General features: G+C 37.2%; 3 protein-coding genes across 3 annotated transcripts; all 3 read right to left on the minus strand.

The window, feature by feature from the left end:
• Nucleotides 1-3450: 3450 nt before the first annotated feature.
• LOC119479778 (cytochrome b-245 light chain-like) lies at nt 3451-6115 on the minus strand. Its single transcript, XM_037755725.1, has 6 exons — nt 5932-6115; nt 5632-5701; nt 5155-5229; nt 4953-5036; nt 4746-4827; nt 3451-4373 (listed from the first exon to the last, which is right to left on the minus strand). The coding sequence occupies exons 1-6, from the start codon at nt 5987-5989 to the stop codon at nt 4191-4193; spliced, it is 552 nt and encodes a 183-aa protein (XP_037611653.1). The 5' UTR covers nt 5990-6115; the 3' UTR covers nt 3451-4190.
• A 4016-nt stretch (nt 6116-10131) lies between these two features.
• Nucleotides 10132-12699, minus strand: LOC119479772 (cytochrome b-245 light chain-like). Its single transcript, XM_037755713.1, has 6 exons — nt 12532-12699; nt 12214-12283; nt 11739-11813; nt 11539-11622; nt 11332-11413; nt 10132-11050 (listed from the first exon to the last, which is right to left on the minus strand). Exons 1-6 carry the CDS (start codon nt 12587-12589, stop codon nt 10862-10864), a joined length of 558 nt encoding a protein of 185 aa, XP_037611641.1. The 5' UTR covers nt 12590-12699; the 3' UTR covers nt 10132-10861.
• A 1412-nt stretch (nt 12700-14111) lies between these two features.
• On the minus strand, nt 14112-18761 carry mvda (mevalonate (diphospho) decarboxylase a). The gene is made up of 10 exons (XM_037750615.1): nt 18531-18761; nt 18327-18397; nt 17402-17516; nt 17136-17282; nt 16757-16956; nt 16462-16536; nt 16086-16304; nt 15504-15619; nt 15194-15302; nt 14112-14745 (listed from the first exon to the last, which is right to left on the minus strand). The coding sequence occupies exons 1-10, from the start codon at nt 18604-18606 to the stop codon at nt 14665-14667; spliced, it is 1209 nt and encodes a 402-aa protein (XP_037606543.1). The 5' UTR covers nt 18607-18761; the 3' UTR covers nt 14112-14664.
• Between the last annotated feature and the right edge of the window lie 94 nt (nt 18762-18855).

The raw sequence follows: 18855 nt of genomic DNA on the forward strand, positions 1-18855 counted from the left end.
AAGTAATACATAAAGCAGATTATTAGAAGAGTTAAAGGGACTGTTTGTAACTTCTTACACGTATAAATCAATCCCGGTCTGTTCAGACTCAGACTCCAACACAAACTACACGGAAGCACCAAAACCGCAAAGTTATATCTAGTGAAGCCCGTCTTGCAAAACAGTGTTAACCGTGGTCGGAGTACACGAGGGAGACCGTAGCTTTGGTTTCCAGGGCCGGAGTCTCTGCTGTACTCTGCTCCTCTGCTCCTCTGCCTGCCTGCCTTCATTCACACAACGCGCTCGTTCTCCCTCCACCTCACGTTCATACGCGCACACTCCGCATAAACAATATCTGAAAAAGGTAAAAAAAAAAAAAAAAAAAAAAAAAAAGTCTGAAAAATGCTGGAAAAAAAGACTCTAAAAAATGTCTTAAAAAAAAAAAGTTTGAAAAATGTTGGAAAAACAAGTCTGAAAAAATGTCCATAAAAAAAAGTCTGAAAAATGTCTGTAAAAAAAGTCTAAAAAAAAGTTTGAAAATTGTTGGAAAATAACAGTCTAAACAATGTCTAAAAAGGTTATGAAAAAAAAGTCTGAAAATAACAATTTGAAAAATGCTGGAAAAAAAGACTAAAAAAAGTCTGAAAAAAAAAGTTTGAAAAATGTTGGAAAAAGAAAAAGTCTGAAAAATGTCTTTAAAAAAAATTTCGAAAATAAAGTCTGAAAAATTCTGGAAAAAAAGACTTTGTAAAATGTCTGAAAAAAAAGTTTGAAAAATGTTGGAAAAAAAAGTCTGAAAAAATGTCCATAAAGAAAAGTCTGAAAAAATGTCCATAAAAAAAAGTCTGAAAAATTCTGGAAAAAAAGACTGAAAAAAGTCTGAAAGAAAAGTTTGAAAATTGTTGGAAAATAACAGTCTAAACAATGTCTAAAAAGGTTATGAAAAAAAAGTCTGAAAATAACAATTTGAAAAATGCTGGAAAAAAAGACTAAAAAAAGTCTGAAAAAAAAAGTTTGAAAAATGTTGGAAAAAGAAAAAGTCTGAAAAATGTCTTTAAAAAAAATTTCGAAAATAAAGTCTGAAAAATTCTGGAAAAAAAGACTTTGTAAAATGTCTGAAAAAAAAGTTTGAAAAATGTTGGAAAAAAAAGTCTGAAAAAATGTCCATAAAGAAAAGTCTGAAAAAATGTCCATAAAAAAAAGTCTGAAAAATTCTGGAAAAAAAGACTGAAAAAAGTCTGAAAGAAAAGTTTGAAAAATGTTGGAAAAAAAAGTCTGAAAAAATGTCCGTAAAAAAAAGTTTGAAAAATTCTGGAAAAAAAGACTCTGAAAAAAGTCTGAAAAAAAAGTTTGAAAAATGTTGGAAAAACAAGTCTGAAAAAATGTCCATAAAAAAAGTCTGAAAAATGTCTGTAAAAAAAGTCTAAAAAAAAGTTTGAAAAATGTTGGAAAATAACAGTCTAAACAATGTCTAAAAAGGTTATGAAAAAAAAGTCTGAAAATAACAATTTGAAAAATGCTGGAAAAAAAGACTAAAAAAAGTCTGAAAAAAAAAGTTTGAAAAATGTTGGAAAAAGAAAAAGTCTGAAAAATGTCTTTAAAAAAAATTTCGAAAATAAAGTCTGAAAAATTCTGGAAAAAAAGACTTTGTAAAATGTCTGAAAAAAAAGTTTGAAAAATGTTGGAAAAAAAAGTCTGAAAAAATGTCCATAAAGAAAAGTCTGAAAAAATGTCCATAAAAAAAAATCTGAAAAATTCTGGAAAAAAAGACTGAAAAAAGTCTGAAAGAAAAGTTTGAAAAATGTTGGAAAAAAAAGTCTGAAAAAATGTCCGTAAAAAAAAGTCTGAAAAATTCTGGAAAAAAAGGCTCTGTAAAATGTCTGAAAAAAAAGTTGGAAAAATGTTGGAAAAAAAAGTCTGAAAAACACACTGCGCTCGTTCTCACTCGCTCTCTGAAAAAAACAATTTGAAAAATGCTGGAAAAAAAGACTAAAAAAAGTCTGAAAAAAAAGTTTGAAAAATGTTGGAAAAAGAAAAAGTCTGAAAAATTCTGGAAAAAAAGACTGTAAAATGTCTGAAAAAAAAGTTTGAAAAATGTTGGAAAAAAAGTCTGAAAAAATGTCCGTAAAAAAAAGTCTGAAAAATTCTGGAAAAAAAGACTCTGAAAAAAGTCTGAATAAAAAGTTTGAAAAATGTTGGAAAAAGAAAAAGTCTGAAAAATGTCTTTAAAAAAATTACTGCCAAGCAGGTGAAATATAGAGTGATATTGTGGTTTTAGCTGACGTGTGTCGCCTCACTGTTTTGAGCGATGCTCGTTCATGTCTATGTAGAGCGAGCACAGGGCGCTGACTTTCGTTGACTTAACGGCCACAGGTGTTGCTGTTAACAAGCAATTTCTGATTCTTACAAATAGTCCCTTTAAAGCCATAAGCAAATAATAACAGGAGGTATAAGTAAAACCATACAGTTGTATTCATACTCATACGGTCCTGTAATTGCCTCTCAGTTGGTGGTTCTCACTTGTTTAAGTTCTGATGTTATAATTTCCTTTCTCTTTCATATTTTTTAAGTCGTTCTAAATAGGCTATTTATTTGATACACTTTTAATTTGTAAATTTGTTTTGGACACTATTGTTTTTAATTTCTTTTAAAGTTAAGCTTTTTAAGTACTTTGAAAAAGTCTCAGTGTATGAATTGTTCTGTATAAATTAACTTGTTTTGCCTCACTATGCCTAAAAACACATAGGCTACTGCTCCACATCAACTCAGTCTATTTGTAGTTCTTTCATGCAGCAGGAGGTGGCAGCATTAACATTAACAGTATCATGGGTAAAACTGCCTGAACTAGACAAGCAAGTTTTAAATAACTTTTATTGTTATGAGTTCAGCACAAGCTGGAAAATACACTAAATTTAGAAAAACTACATCTTATTGTGTTATTATTGTGTTGATTATTGGTATAAAAAAACTAACAAACAAAAATAAACAAGCATATTTTATACAAGACACTATATGAATCTTACTTAGAAGTATTTGTGAGAAGCATTCATATATAATAATAACACTGTAAATCCAATAAGTGCTGTACATTGGTGGTTTGTCTCACATGTAACAGCCCCACAAACTCAAATGGGGAAGTATCATTGTACCTCTGTGGTATCCACACAGACAACAGCTGCTTAACAGATCAACCAACAGCCAACAAAAAGAAAGAGAATAGAAATGACACAAGCATGCAGAACTTGTCTGACAACCAGTCAGATGCATTTTTTTCCATCATCAGCCAACAAAGAATGGCAATGTAACAGACAAGGAGTGAAAGGAAACCCTTGAGATGACAGAGGGAAATTATGATATCTTGAAATCCAGTGTGTTTGCGAAAGTGGAAGTTGCAAATGTCATTACTTAAAGTAATCATTGAAGGGAAACTTGTAAAATAAGACATGAGAAAGTATACAAACCCAGAGGAGATCATGATTCGAAGGGCACAAGGGATTTATTTACAAGACATCAACGTACAGTACGATACACATAATAATAATAAATGCTTAATATCAGCCTGATACAGCCAAAACCCAATATGTCAATTTAATACAAGCAAAGAGCGTCATATAGTCCTACAGTATTGTGATTAGTTGACCTCAAGAAATACACAAACACACAGGGGTTAAGAACAGAGTGTAAGTACATAATACAATATATTGTAAGGTCTATGTATGGCAACACAATACAGTGGATGCAACACAGTTTAAAATATACAGTATGGTGATTGGCACAGAGATCAGGTATTGGTTTGCTCTTTTATAACTTCTATAACAGCAGTAAAAATACCAACGCCACCTACAGTCTTTTGACTTTTGACAACTTTTGTTTTTGGTTGCCACTTAGCAGCTATAACATACGCGTTTATCTTCAGTGGCATGTTTTTTTTTTTCTCCTTCAAAATAAAATTCACTTCAAACATCCTTCTTTGAATTCTCAATTATTGCTACGAATAATTTACATTGTTTTCAAGGTACTTCTCTGCAGGTTGAGGTAAGAAGGTGCACACCCAACTTCCAGTCACTTAACTTTAGAAAACTATTAATTTGTCAAAGCTCACAGAATCTGATGACGTCCCACTGTGACTGGTTTTGATGGGTTAAACTGTACCAAGATCTCAGGCAGACATGTATAGGGGAAGGGTTACAGAGGATGGGACAATGGACTGGTTAGTCTACAACAGGGATGGGGTTGTCATAGGCTGCTCCCTCCAGGTCCTCTACCCGTTTCCTGCGCGTCTCAGGAGGAGGTCTTGGTGGTGGATTCTGGGGAGGTTCCAGGCTCGGGCCTTGCTTTCGGATCTCCTCCTTCCTGGGGAGAATGGGCTCCCAGTGTTCACCTCTGATAGCTGCCTGTAAGCAAGAAGATGACAAAGAATACAAGTCAGTAGAGTAAGATCAAGTGACGCATGCCTGAAACCCATCCCAACAACAATAATAGGATAGGTGACATGTTCACACATAGTTGTATGCATCATTATAATTAGATAAACTGTGCTGCCTGGAAAGCTTTATTAACTTTGGTTGTCACATCTTGTTCTGTTAAAGAATTCATGCAGGCACGCCCCTGACTGGTCAGATTTCACAACTACAGGTTCATGGCTCAACAGAGTTATGAAAAAATCTGGTCCTTGTTGCCATTTCCTTGTTTCTGCCAACTGTCAAAGTTGACAATATTTAACCTGCTATAACTGGAGATTCACACGGTAAAAGCTGCAAACTTACTACAAGGTAGATGAGGCTGGCAATGCCGAGGCAGACACATCCGAGGACAGTAGAAAGCATAAAACCTCCAGGTACACAGATGCTACGAAAGACAGAGAGGGAATTTGAGCACAAGAACATAAAAACAAGTCGTTTGCCTCTTGTTGGAGACTTTGCATGAGAGGAATGCTGTTTAGCAAAGGAAAGTGGCTGATATAATGAACTCACGCAGCGTGTAAAAACGCTCTGACATAGTAGTTCCTTGTCACTGGCCCAAAGGATTTCACACACACGGTGAAGCAGTACTGGCCCCTGAGTGAAAAAACAAGACACAGGAGTGGTCAATTAGCTTCAACAGCAATCACTACATAACTTGTCCAATAAAGTACAGCCTACATGTTGCAAAAAAAAACTAAACTATATCACTTACGTTCTCTCCATACTTGTGCCCTTGGCCCTCTTGCTTCTGGGATACTCAAGTAGACACACAAATGCCCCAGCAGCACTAGTTATCTGTCAAGGCTATTTTCATCTCACTAGTCACATAGTCACAATAACTATGATAGGAAATCTTGCAAAATTGCAAGATTACAACAATCAACTTCTACTATGTTGTGTTTTTACCAATAAAAAAATTATAATGATCCAAATAGAAGTAGACAAGACTTATTATATACTGGTTCAATAGAATATAAGGCCAGGTTTGAATGTTAACTTGCCAAAAGACAATAATGGTAGTGTCTTAAACTTACTCAACTCCCCTAAATCACATCTGCACTTATAGGCTCGTGATTCATGATAGTAAAATCTTTGAAGCAGGACTCTGGATAGTGAACATTTTCATAAAAGAGACAACTTGAGTGTCACTTCTTTAGATGAAACTCTTATGCAAAGTATTAAAGGATACACAGCATAAGCAGCAAACTGCCATCCTCTGAACTGGCCAGCCACTCCCACAATTCCTCCAGTGAGGAGAACTGAAAGAAGGAAGCAGAAAGATAAAAAATGAAAACGACATACCAGATACAAGCCCATGTTAAATTTATATAACGACTTGACTCTGAAATGCAGACAGGTTTGAATTTACAGTTGATTGAAATATAGTTATAATGCTATAAAAATTAAATTAAAATGCTTATGTAAGTTAATCAGACAGTAATTTCTATGAAACTTTTTTTTTTAAAGAGAAACCTTGTTTTATACTCACTGAGTCCTGAAGCCAGAGCCTGCTCATTGGCCCACATCGCCCACTCTATCTTCCCCATCGCGTTCACTTCAACAGCACCTCTGCAAACTACTGCTGAACTCACCAGAGAGAGCGACTCACAGCTTTGATTGTCTCTACAAGGAAGAAAACCTATTTACGTGATGTGAGGTGTGTTATGTGTGTAGGCTGGGAGGCAGGGCGTTTGCTAGTTTTATTTCCATCTGGTTTTTCTGCCTCTTCATCAGGTGAGATTTTCTCTGCTTCATTGTCTGCATCACCTATCTAGTAAAATGGGACATTGGCAAGAGAGTGTGTTGGGTAAAACAGTACTAAAAAGAGAGTAAAAACCCCATAGTTTCATGGAATATCACAAAAAACTTTGTCCAACACCAAGACAACCTTTCTCAAATCATGTCCTGGTTACAACAATTCAATGCCAACCACTACTCATGGACAAGATTTGTGTGTTCAAGATGACAAGAAAAAGGATATACAGACTCAATGTTGTGAACCATAGCTTGTGGATGTTTTATGGTATGAATAAATATTAAGTGTAGAATTCACTGGTTGGTATAAACAGCTCACATATTAAATGAGCATACTGTTGTGACAAATAATAGGCCTACAACCTAAGATGCTGGTGACATTGTGTCACAACTATTAACATTAACCTGAGCAACTGAAAAATGGATGTGGATTGTATTGATTGAATTGTGGCTTGAATAAATATTAAGTGTAGAGTTCAGCTTTAAGGTATTTCAACTTGTTGGTATAAATAGCAAAGTTATAAATCCTTTCAGTCATGCATTATGATTTTGACAAGGCATAAAGTTAATGCAAAGTAGATCTTAGCTTGATATAAAAGCAAGTTGATCCTTTGCTTCATAACACAAAGCAAATCTCTTTTCATGACTGCTCAAGTGTATTTGTTTTTATAGACTTTATTAGTTTTAAACATTCATATTTGTCCAAAATATGATAATAAATTAATAGATAATTGTCTTTACCTCAAAAAAGAGAGAGGCAAGTTGCATAATGTGCAGATTTGTTAGCTATATTATGTATATTCCAATTTAAAGGCTAGTAAACATGTCCGCTGTACCCTATTAGACCTTGTTAGTCTGTGTTTTCTTCAGGTTGGTGTTGTTGACTACTTCCCAGTGATCTTCTAACGTGACAGCCAGCTTGTTAGCAGATTTAAGGTATTTCAACTGGTTGGTATAAATAGCAAAGTAATAAATCCTTTCAGTCATGCGTTATGATTTTGACAAGGCATAAAGTTCATGCAAAGTAGATCTTAGCTTGGTATAATAAAAAGGTGATGTCAGTGATCCTGTGCTTCAAGTGTATTCATTTTATAGACTGTATTGGTTTTAAACATTCACATTTGTCCAAAATTTGATAAAAAATGAATAGATAATTGTCTTTACCTCAAAACAAGAGAGAGGTAAGTTGCATAATGTGCATATTTGTTAGCTATAAGTCTATAATTTTTTCCCGAAATCATGTCATGGTTACAACAATGACGTGTGTTTGGCATGTTTCAACACTTCTGGGTGTTTACTGCCCTCTACAGGACAGATGGAGAATTGCATCAATAACTAGTTTAATAATAGTGATCATTGTAAATATGACATTGTTAGCCAAGTGTCTAATTTTTCCAACTATTTTCTCTATGGTCAAAATATTAAATGAGACATTAAAATAACGATAAAACAGAAAATAAGCTAAATCAGAACTGAGAGAGCAAGTAATACATAAAGAAAAAAAAGTCTGAAAAATGTTGGAAAGAAAAGTCTAAAAAAAAGTTTGAAAAATGTTGGAAAAGAAAAGTCTAAACAATATGTGAAAAAGGTAAAAAAAAAAAAAAAAAAAGTGAAAAAAGTCTGAAAAATGTCTGAAAATAAAGTTTGAAAAATGCTGGAAAAAAAGTCTGAAAAAAAAGTTTGAAAAATGTTGGAAAAGAAAAGTCTAAACAATGTCTGAAAAAGGTAAAAAAAAAAAAAAGTTTTAAAAATGTTAGAGAAAAAAAAGTCTGAAAAAAGTCTGAAAAAAATGTCTAAAATAAAGTTGGAAAAATGCTCGGAAAAAAGTCTGAAAAATGTCTGAAAAAAATGTAAAAGAAAAGTTTGAAAAATGTTAGGAAAAAAGTCTGAAAAACGTCCGTAAAAAATGTCTAAAAATGTCTGAAAACTGTAGAAAAAAAAAAAAGCTGGAAAAAAAGACTCTGAAAAATGTCTGAAAAAATGTTTAAAAAAAAGTCTGAAAAATATTGGAAAAGAAAAGTCTAAACAATGTCTGAAAAGGGTAAAAAAAAAAAACTCTGAAAAAAAACATTTGAAAAATGCTGGAAAATACTGTCTAAAAAATATCAAAGAAGGTTTGAAAAATGTTGGAACAAAAATGTCTAAAAAAAAGTTTTAAAAAACATCACCCGGGTCGGTGTCCCATGCACGCTAGCATATGCGCGCTCGCGTGTGGTTACGCTGATCAGACAAGACTCCAACACAAACTACATGGAAGCACCAAACCACAAAGTTATATCTAGTGAAGCCCGTCTTGCAAAACAGTGTTGGCCGTGGTCGGACGACGCAGGGGAGACCGTAACTTTGGTCTCCAGGGCTGGAGTCTCTGCTCCTCTGCCTGCCTGCCTGCCTTCACTCACACACTGCGCTCCTTCTCACTCGCTCTCTCACTCCACCTCTCACGTACATGCGCGCACACTACACACTGCAGAAGAGTTAAGTTTAGCTCTGAGAATATCTAGTGAATGTACAGTGGACGTTTGTGCAGAAATAACTGCTGCAGCTCCTCCAGACCAACAGAGGTTTCCCGTGTCTTGTGAAGTGACGGGGCTCCGCAGCGAGTAACGTTATCGTCTCCGACCAAAACTCCGGTGTCTTCCTTCTGACTGCGGTCGGGAGGCTGAAGCAGGAAAACAAAGTATCAGCATTGATTCATGGAGAGACCTTCGTCTGGTCAGCTAACATTACTGCCAACCAGGTGAAATATAGAGTGATATTATGGTTTTAGCTGACGTGTGTCGCCTCACTGTTTTGAGCGATGCTCGTTCATGTCTATGTAGAGCGAGCACAGGGCGCTGACTTTCGTTGACTTAACGGCCACAGGTGTCACTGTTAACAAGCAATTTCTGATTCTCACAAATAGTCCCTTTAAAGCCATAAGCAAATAATAACAGGAGGTATAAGTAAAACCATACAGTTGTATTCATACTCATACGGTCCTGTAATTGCCTCTCAGTTGGTGGTTCTCACTTGTTTAAGTTCTGATGTTATAATTTCCTTTCTCTTTCATATTTTTTAAGTCGTTCTAAATAGGCTATTTATTTGATACACTTTTAATTTGTAAATTTGTTTTGGACTCTATTGTTTTTAATTTCTTTTAAAGTTAAGCTTTTTAAGTACTTTGAAAAAGCCTCAGTGTATGAATTGTTCTGTATAAATTAACTTGTTTTGCCTCACTATGCCTAAAAACACATAGGCTACTGCTCCACATCAACTCAGTCTATTTGTAGTTCTTTCATGCAGCAGGAGGTGGCAGCATTAACATTAACAGTATCATGGGTAAAACTGCCTAAACTAGACAAGCAAGTTTTAAATAACTTTTATTGTTATGAGTTCAGCATAAGCTGGAAAATACACTAAATTTTGAAAAACTACATCTTATTGTGATATTATTGTGTTGATTATTGGTAAAAAAAAACTAACAAACAAAAATAAACAAGCATATTTTATACAAGACACTATATGAATCTTACTTAGAAGTATTTGTGAGAAGCATTCATATATAATAATAACACTGTAAATCCAATAAGTGCTGTACATTGGTGGTGTGTCTCACATGTAACAGCCCCACAAACTCAAATGGGGAAGTATCATTGTACCTCTGTGGTATCCACACAGACAACAGCTGCTTAACAGATCAACCAACAGCCAACAAAAAGAAAGAGAATAGAAATGACACAAGCATGCAGAACTTGTCTGACAACCAGTCAGATGCATTTTTTTTCCATCATGAGCCAACAAAGGATGGCAATGTAACAAACAAGGAGTGAAAGGAAACCCTTGAGATGACAGAGGGAAATTCTGATATCTTGAAATCCAGTGTGTTTGCGAAAGGGGAAGTTGCAAATGTCATTACTTAAAATAATCATTGAAGGGAAACCAGGAGAGATCATGATTCAAAGGGCACAAGGGATTTATTTACAAGACATCAACGTACAGTACGATACACATAATAATAATAAATGCTTAATATCAGTCTGATACAGCCAAAACCCAATATGTCAATTTAATCCAAGCAAAGAGCGCCACATAGCCCTATTGTGATTAGTTGACCTCAAGAAATACACAAACACACAGGGGTTAAGAACAGAGTGTAAGTACATAATACAATATATTGTAAGGTCTATGTATGGCAACACAATACAGTGGATGCAACACAGTTTAAAATATACAGTATGGTGATTGGCACAGAGACCAGGTATTGGTTTGCTCTTTTATAACTTCTATAACAGCAGTAAAAATACCAACATCACCTGCAGTCTTTTGACTTTTGACAACTTTTGTTTTTGGTTGTCACTTAGCAGCTATAACATACGCGTTTATCTTCAGTGGCATGTTTTGTTTTTTTCTCCTTCAAAATAAAATTCACTTCAAACATCCTTCTTTGAATTCTCAATTATTGCTACGAATAATTTACATTGTTTTCAAGGTACTTCTCTGCAGGTTGAGGTAAGAAGGTGCACACCCAACTTCCAGTCACTTAACTTTAGAAAACTATTAATTTGTCAAAGCTCACAGAATCTGATGACGTCCCACTGTGACTGGTTTTGATGGGTTAAACTGTACCAAGATCTCAGGCAGACATGTATAGGGGAAGGGTTACAGAGGATGGGACAATGGACTGGTTAGTCTACAACAGGGATGGGGTTGTCATAGGCTGCTCCCTCCAGGTCCTCTACCCGTTTCCTGCGCGTCTCAGGAGGAGGTCTTGGTGGTGGATTCTGGGGAGGATTCTTCACGCTATCAACTGGCTCTCGTCGCGTCACCTCCTTCCTGGGAAGAATGGGCTCCCAGTGTTCACCTCTGATAGCTGCCTGTAAGCAAGAAGATGACAAAGAATACAAGTCAGTAGAGTAAGATCAAGTTACTGCCTGGAAAGCTTTATTAACTTTGGTTGTCACATCTTTTTCTGTTAAAGACTTCATGCAGGCACACCCCTAACTGGTCAGATTTCACAACTACAGGGCCATGGCTCAACAGAGTTATGAAAAAATCTGTTCCTTGTTGCCATTTCCTTGTTTCTGCCAACTGTCAAAGTTGACAATATTTAACCTGCTATAACTGGAGATTCACACGGTAAAAGCTGCAAACTTACTACAAGGTAGATGAGGCTGGCAATGCCGAGGCAGACACATCCGAGGACAGTAGCGAGCATAAAACCTCCAGGTACACAGATTCTACGAAAGACAGAGAGGGAATTTGAGCACAAGAACATAAAAACAAGTCGTTTGCCTCTTGTTGGAGACTGTGCATGAGAGGAATGCTGTTTAGCAAAGGAAAGTGGCTGATATAATGAACTCACGCAGCGTGTAAAAACGCTCTGACATAGTAGTTCCTTGTCACCGGCCCAAAGGATTTCACACACACGGTGAAGCAGTACTGGCCCCTGAGTGAAAAACAAGACACAGGAGTGGTCAATTAGCTTCAACGGCAATCACTACATACCTTGTCCAATAAAGTACAGCCTACATGTTGCAAAAAAAACTAAACTATATCACTTACGTTCTCTCCATACTTGTGCCCTTGGCCCTCTTGCTTCTGGGATACTCAAGTAGACACACAAATGCCCCAGCAGCACTAGTTATCTGTCAAGGCTGTTTTCATCTCACTAGTCACATAGTCACAATAACTATGATAGGAAATCTTGCAAAAATGCAAGATGACAACAATCTACTTCTACTATGTTGTGTTTTTACCAATAAAAAATGATAATGATCCAAATAGAAGTAGACAAGACTTATTATATACTGGTTCAATAGAATATAAGGCCAGGTTTGAATGTTAACTTGCCAAAAGACAATAATGGTAGTGTCTTAAACTTACTCAACTCCCCTAAATCACATCTGCACTTATAGGCTCGTGATTCATGATAGTAAAATCTTTGAAGCAGGACTCTGGATAGTGATCATTTTCATAAAGAGACAACTTGAGTGTCACTTCTTTAGATGAAACTCTTATGCAAAGTATTAAAGGATACACAGCATAAGCAGCAAACTCAAATCCTCTGAACTGGCCAGCCACCCCCACAATTCCTCCAGTGAGGAGAACTGAAAGAAGGAAGCAGAAAGATAAAAAATGAAAACGACATACCAGATACAAGCCCATGTTAAATTTATATAACGACTTGACTTTGAAATGCAGACAGGTTTGAATTTACAGTTGATTGAAATATAGTTATAAGGCTATAAAAAATATATATATTCTATTTTAATTAAAATGCTTATGTAAGTTAATCAGACAGTAATTTCTATGAAACTTTTTTTTTTTTTAAAGAGAAACCTTGTTTTATACTCACTGAGTCCTGAAGCCAGAGCCTGCTCATTGGCCCACATCGCCCACTCTATCTTCCCCATCGCGTTCACTTCAACAGCACCTCTGCAAACTACTGCTGAACTCACCAGAGAGAGCGACTCACAGCTTTGATTGTCTCTACAAGGAAGAAAACCTATCTACGTGATGTGAGGTGTGTTATGTGTGTAGGCTGGGAGGCAGGGCGTTTGTTAGCCAATCCCCATTTCAGTCGTCATTTCCGAATAGTGCAGCAGGACTACAGAGAGAGAGGAGGGGCTACATCAGACTTACCAGACAGGTACAATAGCTCTGAAACAGGCAGGTGTACTGCCTCTGTCTCTTATGCAACTCTTGCTAATTGTTTTTCCTGTTAAGGAAGTTATTATAGTTTATAAACATATTTGTTTGCCAGAGATAAAGAAATTATCTTATCTTTTCATGAGGTAGTCATGAGTCAGGTGACTCAGGGGATTTTTTTAAAGCACATTTTTAGTGCTTCTTGTGCTACATATTTATTTTATTTTCCTTTATTTAACCAGGTTAGTCCCATTGAGATCAAAGATCTCTTTTACAAGGGAGACCTGGCCAAGATAGCAGCAAGACAGTTATAGTAAAAGACAACACATACATTAACAAAATTAAAACTTGCTCAAACAAAACACTTGAACACAGACAACCTGGACTGCAGCGATTTCACCAGGGCCTTAAACTCATTCAAGGTAACTAAGTTTTGAAGTTCAGATTGTACATTATTCCAAGCAGTAGGTGCCTAAAACCTAAAAGCTTTCTTTCCCAATTCAGTCCGTACTTTGGGAACAACAAATTGCAAAATGTCCATAGAATGAAGATTATGACTTCCATTTTTCCTTTTTAAAAGTGAAGACAAGTAAGAAGGAACTAAACCCAGAATGTTTTTGTAGATAAACATATACCAATGACTGAGGCGACGAGCACATGAGACATATGTCATTGTGAACATTTCAACTTTTAAAGGGCCAGTTTGTAGGGAGGTCTATTAGCAGAAATGGAATATATTCATAACTATGTTTTCAATAGTGTATAATCACCTGAAACTGAGAATCGTTGTGTTTTCGTTAGCTTAGAATGAGCTTTTCATATCTACATAGGGAGCGGGTCCTCTTCAGTAGCCAAGAACGGACAAACCAAACACTGGCTCTAGAAAGAGACATTCCTGGTTTTATGTTACCTGAAGGCCACCCTAGTTCTTCAACACGCTTGTGAAACGGCGGTAACGTGAGCAGCTGCAGAGTGCAAAACTGTGGTATCGCCAGCCGCCGCCTGAGTTCCATTGCTCCTAAAGTAGTGTTATTATGGTAAGGATGGCCTCTGAGCGAGATGAATGGCGTTACACCGGTTTAGCACTCAGCGGCTCACGTTACCACAGACTTAGAAAGGGAGGGGTGAGCGGAGGAGTACTCAGTAGGTTGCAATCTGCAACCACACCACCGGATGCCACCAAATCTTACACACTGTCCCTTTAATGTGTCTTGCTTGTTCCTGACAAAAAACATCTTTAAAAAAGCTTGAATCTGGGAATGGCAAATGACCAAACAAGAAACAATATTGACTAAAATATATTTTATTTAACTTTTACAGAGTAAGTATGTACTGTATGTCTGAAATTGCATTTTCACAAGATGAAAATGAAAACAAAATTAAATCGACCATAATTATAAAACCCTTCTTAAACACATACATAAATTCAGGCACAAGCATGAGCTCAGATAGGGTCGAGAGCACAAGGTCAGCTGCAGTGACAAACTGTGTTTATAGTTCAGTGCACTGCTCAAGACAAGAGCAATGCCAGCGTGTCTATTGATTTACAACCTCAAAGTCGAACACAAGTCGACGACTGAACCCATTAGTAAAGATACCTCTAAAACAGTATCTACCTGTAGATGCTGAGAAATGAGCAACACAGAGATGAGGAGAGGCACACCAGTACAGCTTGATAATTAAAGGAAGACATATTAACATCAACAGCGGTAAGGAAGGTGTCTGGTGTTGTTGTGGTTTGTAAAAACCTAGTTATATATGGCTAATGCAGAATTTTATCTCTGCTGAACTGGCTTCATTATTGCTCAGTGGAACTTTGTCCGTTTAGGGCTGCAGGGCATCACACAGTTTTCTTAGGCAACCCATCAGAGCCAAGCAGATGCTGAGTGGGATCCTCCACAACACGAGGGCCTGGTCCAGCCTTGAACACAAAACAAGAAAAGATCATCACACAAAAGAACTCACCCCCTGTAAGTGTGTCTGCGTATTCACGTGTAAAAATGTAATTGAAAAGCTTGTTCTAATAAAGTCTAAACGTGAATGAAAAGTGCTGTTTAATAAAACAGTCTAAGGTCACAGACTGGACAATCTCTTTAGTGTAACATTAGTGAAGCAGAGGAACTACCATGTGCCACAATTTTCTACTGAAGTAGTGCAACACAATATTTACGTAAGGGCGCGCTCAAAGGAAATGTGGACATAAATTCAAACGTGTCTCGCAATCTGACATTTGATATATCACATCTTTCGTCTGTATATTGTGCAGCATTAAGATAGACACACCAAGACATATAAATCAAAAACAATTGCTGTCGGTAAAGTAAACTCATAAAACAACTGAGCTACAGAGTGATTGCATATGTGTGTACCTTTGTACTAATAATGTAGCTTATTCCCTTTGACATGGGCTCCAGACCAATGGCCTGTATCAGCTCCTCAGAGAGTGCAACTCGGTTAACAGGAAGACCTGTAATAAACCTGCAGAGAAGGAAGAAACATTTGATGACTCATTTCAAAAGAGGCTGAAGCAAACACACCTTAAGAGATAGTGTAACACCGCTTATTTGGAGGCAAAAAACACCATCTATTATTGTGTGTTTATGTATATAAATTATATTTCTAGATAAATTAGTTTGTATGTCAGCTAAAGCTAAGTAAGTCTGGTAACTGTCGACTCACTGTCCTCCGTTGGTCTCTGGGGGGAAGAAGTGTTGAACTGCCTGAACAAACTCGGGTACGTGCTGCTGTAGAGTGTAGATCACAGCGTTGGGTCCTGCATCAAATGTGTAGGCCACCTAGAGGGGAACAAACAGACTGTGACCGCTATATAAAGATTTTGAAAAACACCCCACAAGTTTCACATCTTCTTTTCACCATCTCAGAAATTCAGCTGCATGAACTGAGGCAAATTTCTAACACAAGAAAGAAACAAGAAAAGAGAAGGAGGGATGCTACAGTTATACATAATTTATGGAGTACATTATTATAAGACATACACACTGCCGCAGACAAATTATCTGGAGAACTTTTAAAGTATGTTTGTAGTTTACATGTTTTAGCTCCATTAACTGCAAATGATGTACTGCATAACTGACTGCCATTTCACATTTTTTGAGTGATTTTCTAACCTTGTTGTTGTTGTGTCATAATGCTGTACCTAGTATTTAAAAAAAGGTAAATACACAGCTGTCCAACACTAGAAGACTACTACATATATATTTGCCTGCTCTTTCTCAGAAACAGAAGTGTAAAGTTGCTCACCCTTGTCTCGCCGTAGTGTCGGTTATACCGATGCACCAAACTGATAACCCGTTGAGACACATTGTTGAGGTAGAAGATGGGAGGGTATGTGTCAAGGCAGGTTGCATGGAACTGGTTACTGTCCTTCATGGTTAGTTCAGCAAAAGCAGCAAAGTCCTTTCTTCGCACGGCTTTAATCATCTCCACCATTCGGCCTGGGACAACAGACTCGGCCCGGTGCTACACACATACAGAAAAGAGTGACATAAACACTCTTGTGAGTAACAATAAGTTAGCTTTAAATACAGTGTAAATGAACCTAATCTCCACTTTTAACAGTATTGACAGTAATGTTGGTACATTGAATAATGTAAGTTAATGTAAGAGAACAAAGTACCTTTAAGAGACAGCTTGTTTGTACACTGGTTTGCATCCCAGAGGTGCTGCCCACTGGCTTCCTCTCTGCACTGGCCTGTGAAAAAGTGCATTAATTACACCTGACATAATGTAAAGTGTGCATTTTATGCACTATTCAACATGATGTGATTGAAGATACATGTTGCACAAGATATTGTCATTTATGGAAGTAAAAATAGCATGTGGGTTTCACAATAGAGCACAAATGTGCCAAGACATAACTGACTCACATCAGTCTATAAGTCTTGCTCTCAAACACACATAAACCGACCTACCACTAGTACAAGGATCCTGAGCTCAGGCCAATGAGTCTCTGGCTCCACCTGCTGGGCTACACTGTCCTTGCCATCGTCTTTCTGTCCCATGATCCACTGAACAAACCCTCCATGCATACTACGGCATGCACTGCCTGAGCCTTGCCGAGCAATCCCAGACAACTCCCCCTCTACGCCAAAAACCCGGGCCAGAGAGTACACTGCAACACAAAGAGACGAAAGAGGGAGTAAGAGCAGATGAGACTGAAGTGTATCAAATGTGAGATAGACATGATATATTGAAGAACACAGGCAACACAATATAGGTCTCTCTAAGATGAGAAGCAGCTGTTCAATAAAATGAGCACTCTGGTGTCATTAGTGTGATACACACACTCACCTAGACATGCGAATCCAGCAGCTGAGGAGGCGAGCCCGGCAGCAGTGGGGAAGTTGTTGACAGAGCAGATGTGGACTTTGTGAGACAAACAAGTCGAATCCAAAGCAGAGTCCCCGTCATTACGTCTCTTCCTTGCTAGTCGTCGAACTAAATACAGAATACAAGAAAAATGACACCGTGGCCTGCGCTCTCTCTAACTCCCAGTTGTTGTCCTCTCTGTGCTTTTTAAGAAGAAGAAGAAGAAGAAGAAACCAGACAGGACTCACTCTCTCTCAGACAGGACTGTAGTCGTTGATGGGTTATGTCCTCCTCTTTGCCATTTAACCATATTCGATCTTCCTGAAATGATCTGCTGGTTGCAACTGTTGTAGTTGTTTTCAGCTGAATAGAAAGAGGAAGACGAGACAGATCTAATAACAAATTGTAGCTATCTTATCGCTAAATACAAAGCCAGATTAAGAAACTTTAGCCTCAAGGTTTTCACATCATCTATCTGCATCTATCCGCACTACCTGCAACCACCTCTCCTAACCACTGGTGCACTTTAAACTTTAAACTTACTTTACACTACATCCCATATACCATTTTATAAACTGCACATATTACATCTATTTATTGTACACTACATTTTTTTTATTGACGGACGGTACACGCTATGTCCATTCACTATGTTCATTCACTATGTATATTCTGTATTTCTATTTATTGTTTTCTAATCTTTTTGTACACCTGTACCTCTGTATCTGCGCTTTGCTGCTTTGACACCTGAATTTCCCCCCGGGGATTAATAAAGGTTCATCTTATCTTATCATATCATATCATATATGACACCATTTATGTTACCCATCATCCAGGCACATTTCAACAGCAGATGATATGATGACATGTCACTACTAGTACATAGTTTTGGCAGACTGGGTTCACACAATGCATGAAATAGCACAAGTGACTCTAAATGTTTCATGACTGACCACCCAAACTGAAACATGTTAACACAAACATGCTATAATGAGAAGCAGGAGTGGATTAGCCTCTCTTTTCACTATAGTCTTTATATGATGGCAGGAAAACACACAGCTCTTCACTGTAGGACAGAAGCAACAACACGTTGAAAAGCACATTGACAAAGCTTGTATCCCTACAAACACAAGATTCATAGTGTGATGAAGATGCAATGTTTACTTTCAGTACCTGGTCTTGATGCAATGTGACACTCAACGATGAGTTAATGGGTAGAATTAACTCTTCATTTCTCTTGCCCCCTAAAAAGAAAGTGAGTTTTATACAAGGTGCATATATCATCAGATTAATACAATGAGTATATCAAGTATTCAGTGAGACATTAATACACCATGAAGTCCTAAAGCTACAAACCTACCACACACAGATACTTACAGTACTTGATGACAGCTATATTCACAGGAGCGGTGCATGTAACTGTGTTTGGCTTGTCCATACTATCCCCAGGCATTGCTGTATGTGTAAAGCAATGTTTAGTATTGATCAAATTGCACCTGAATACTCAGAAATACACTGTGCAAGACTCCTCTCGTGTTTAGCAGCTACAGTTCAGCCGGCTAACACTGTAGGTACAACTTTTCCTCCAGGTGTCTCCTGATTGGCTGGTGTTGAACATGTGGCTAATCTCTCGACCAATCAGAGTCGAGCTGTTGTGATTAAACAGTAGGAACAGCCAATCAGAGATCATCTGACCACATGG

This window comes from Sebastes umbrosus, chromosome 2, assembly GCF_015220745.1.
Source record: "Sebastes umbrosus isolate fSebUmb1 chromosome 2, fSebUmb1.pri, whole genome shotgun sequence".
Classification (NCBI taxonomy): Eukaryota; Metazoa; Chordata; class Actinopteri; order Perciformes; family Sebastidae; genus Sebastes; species Sebastes umbrosus.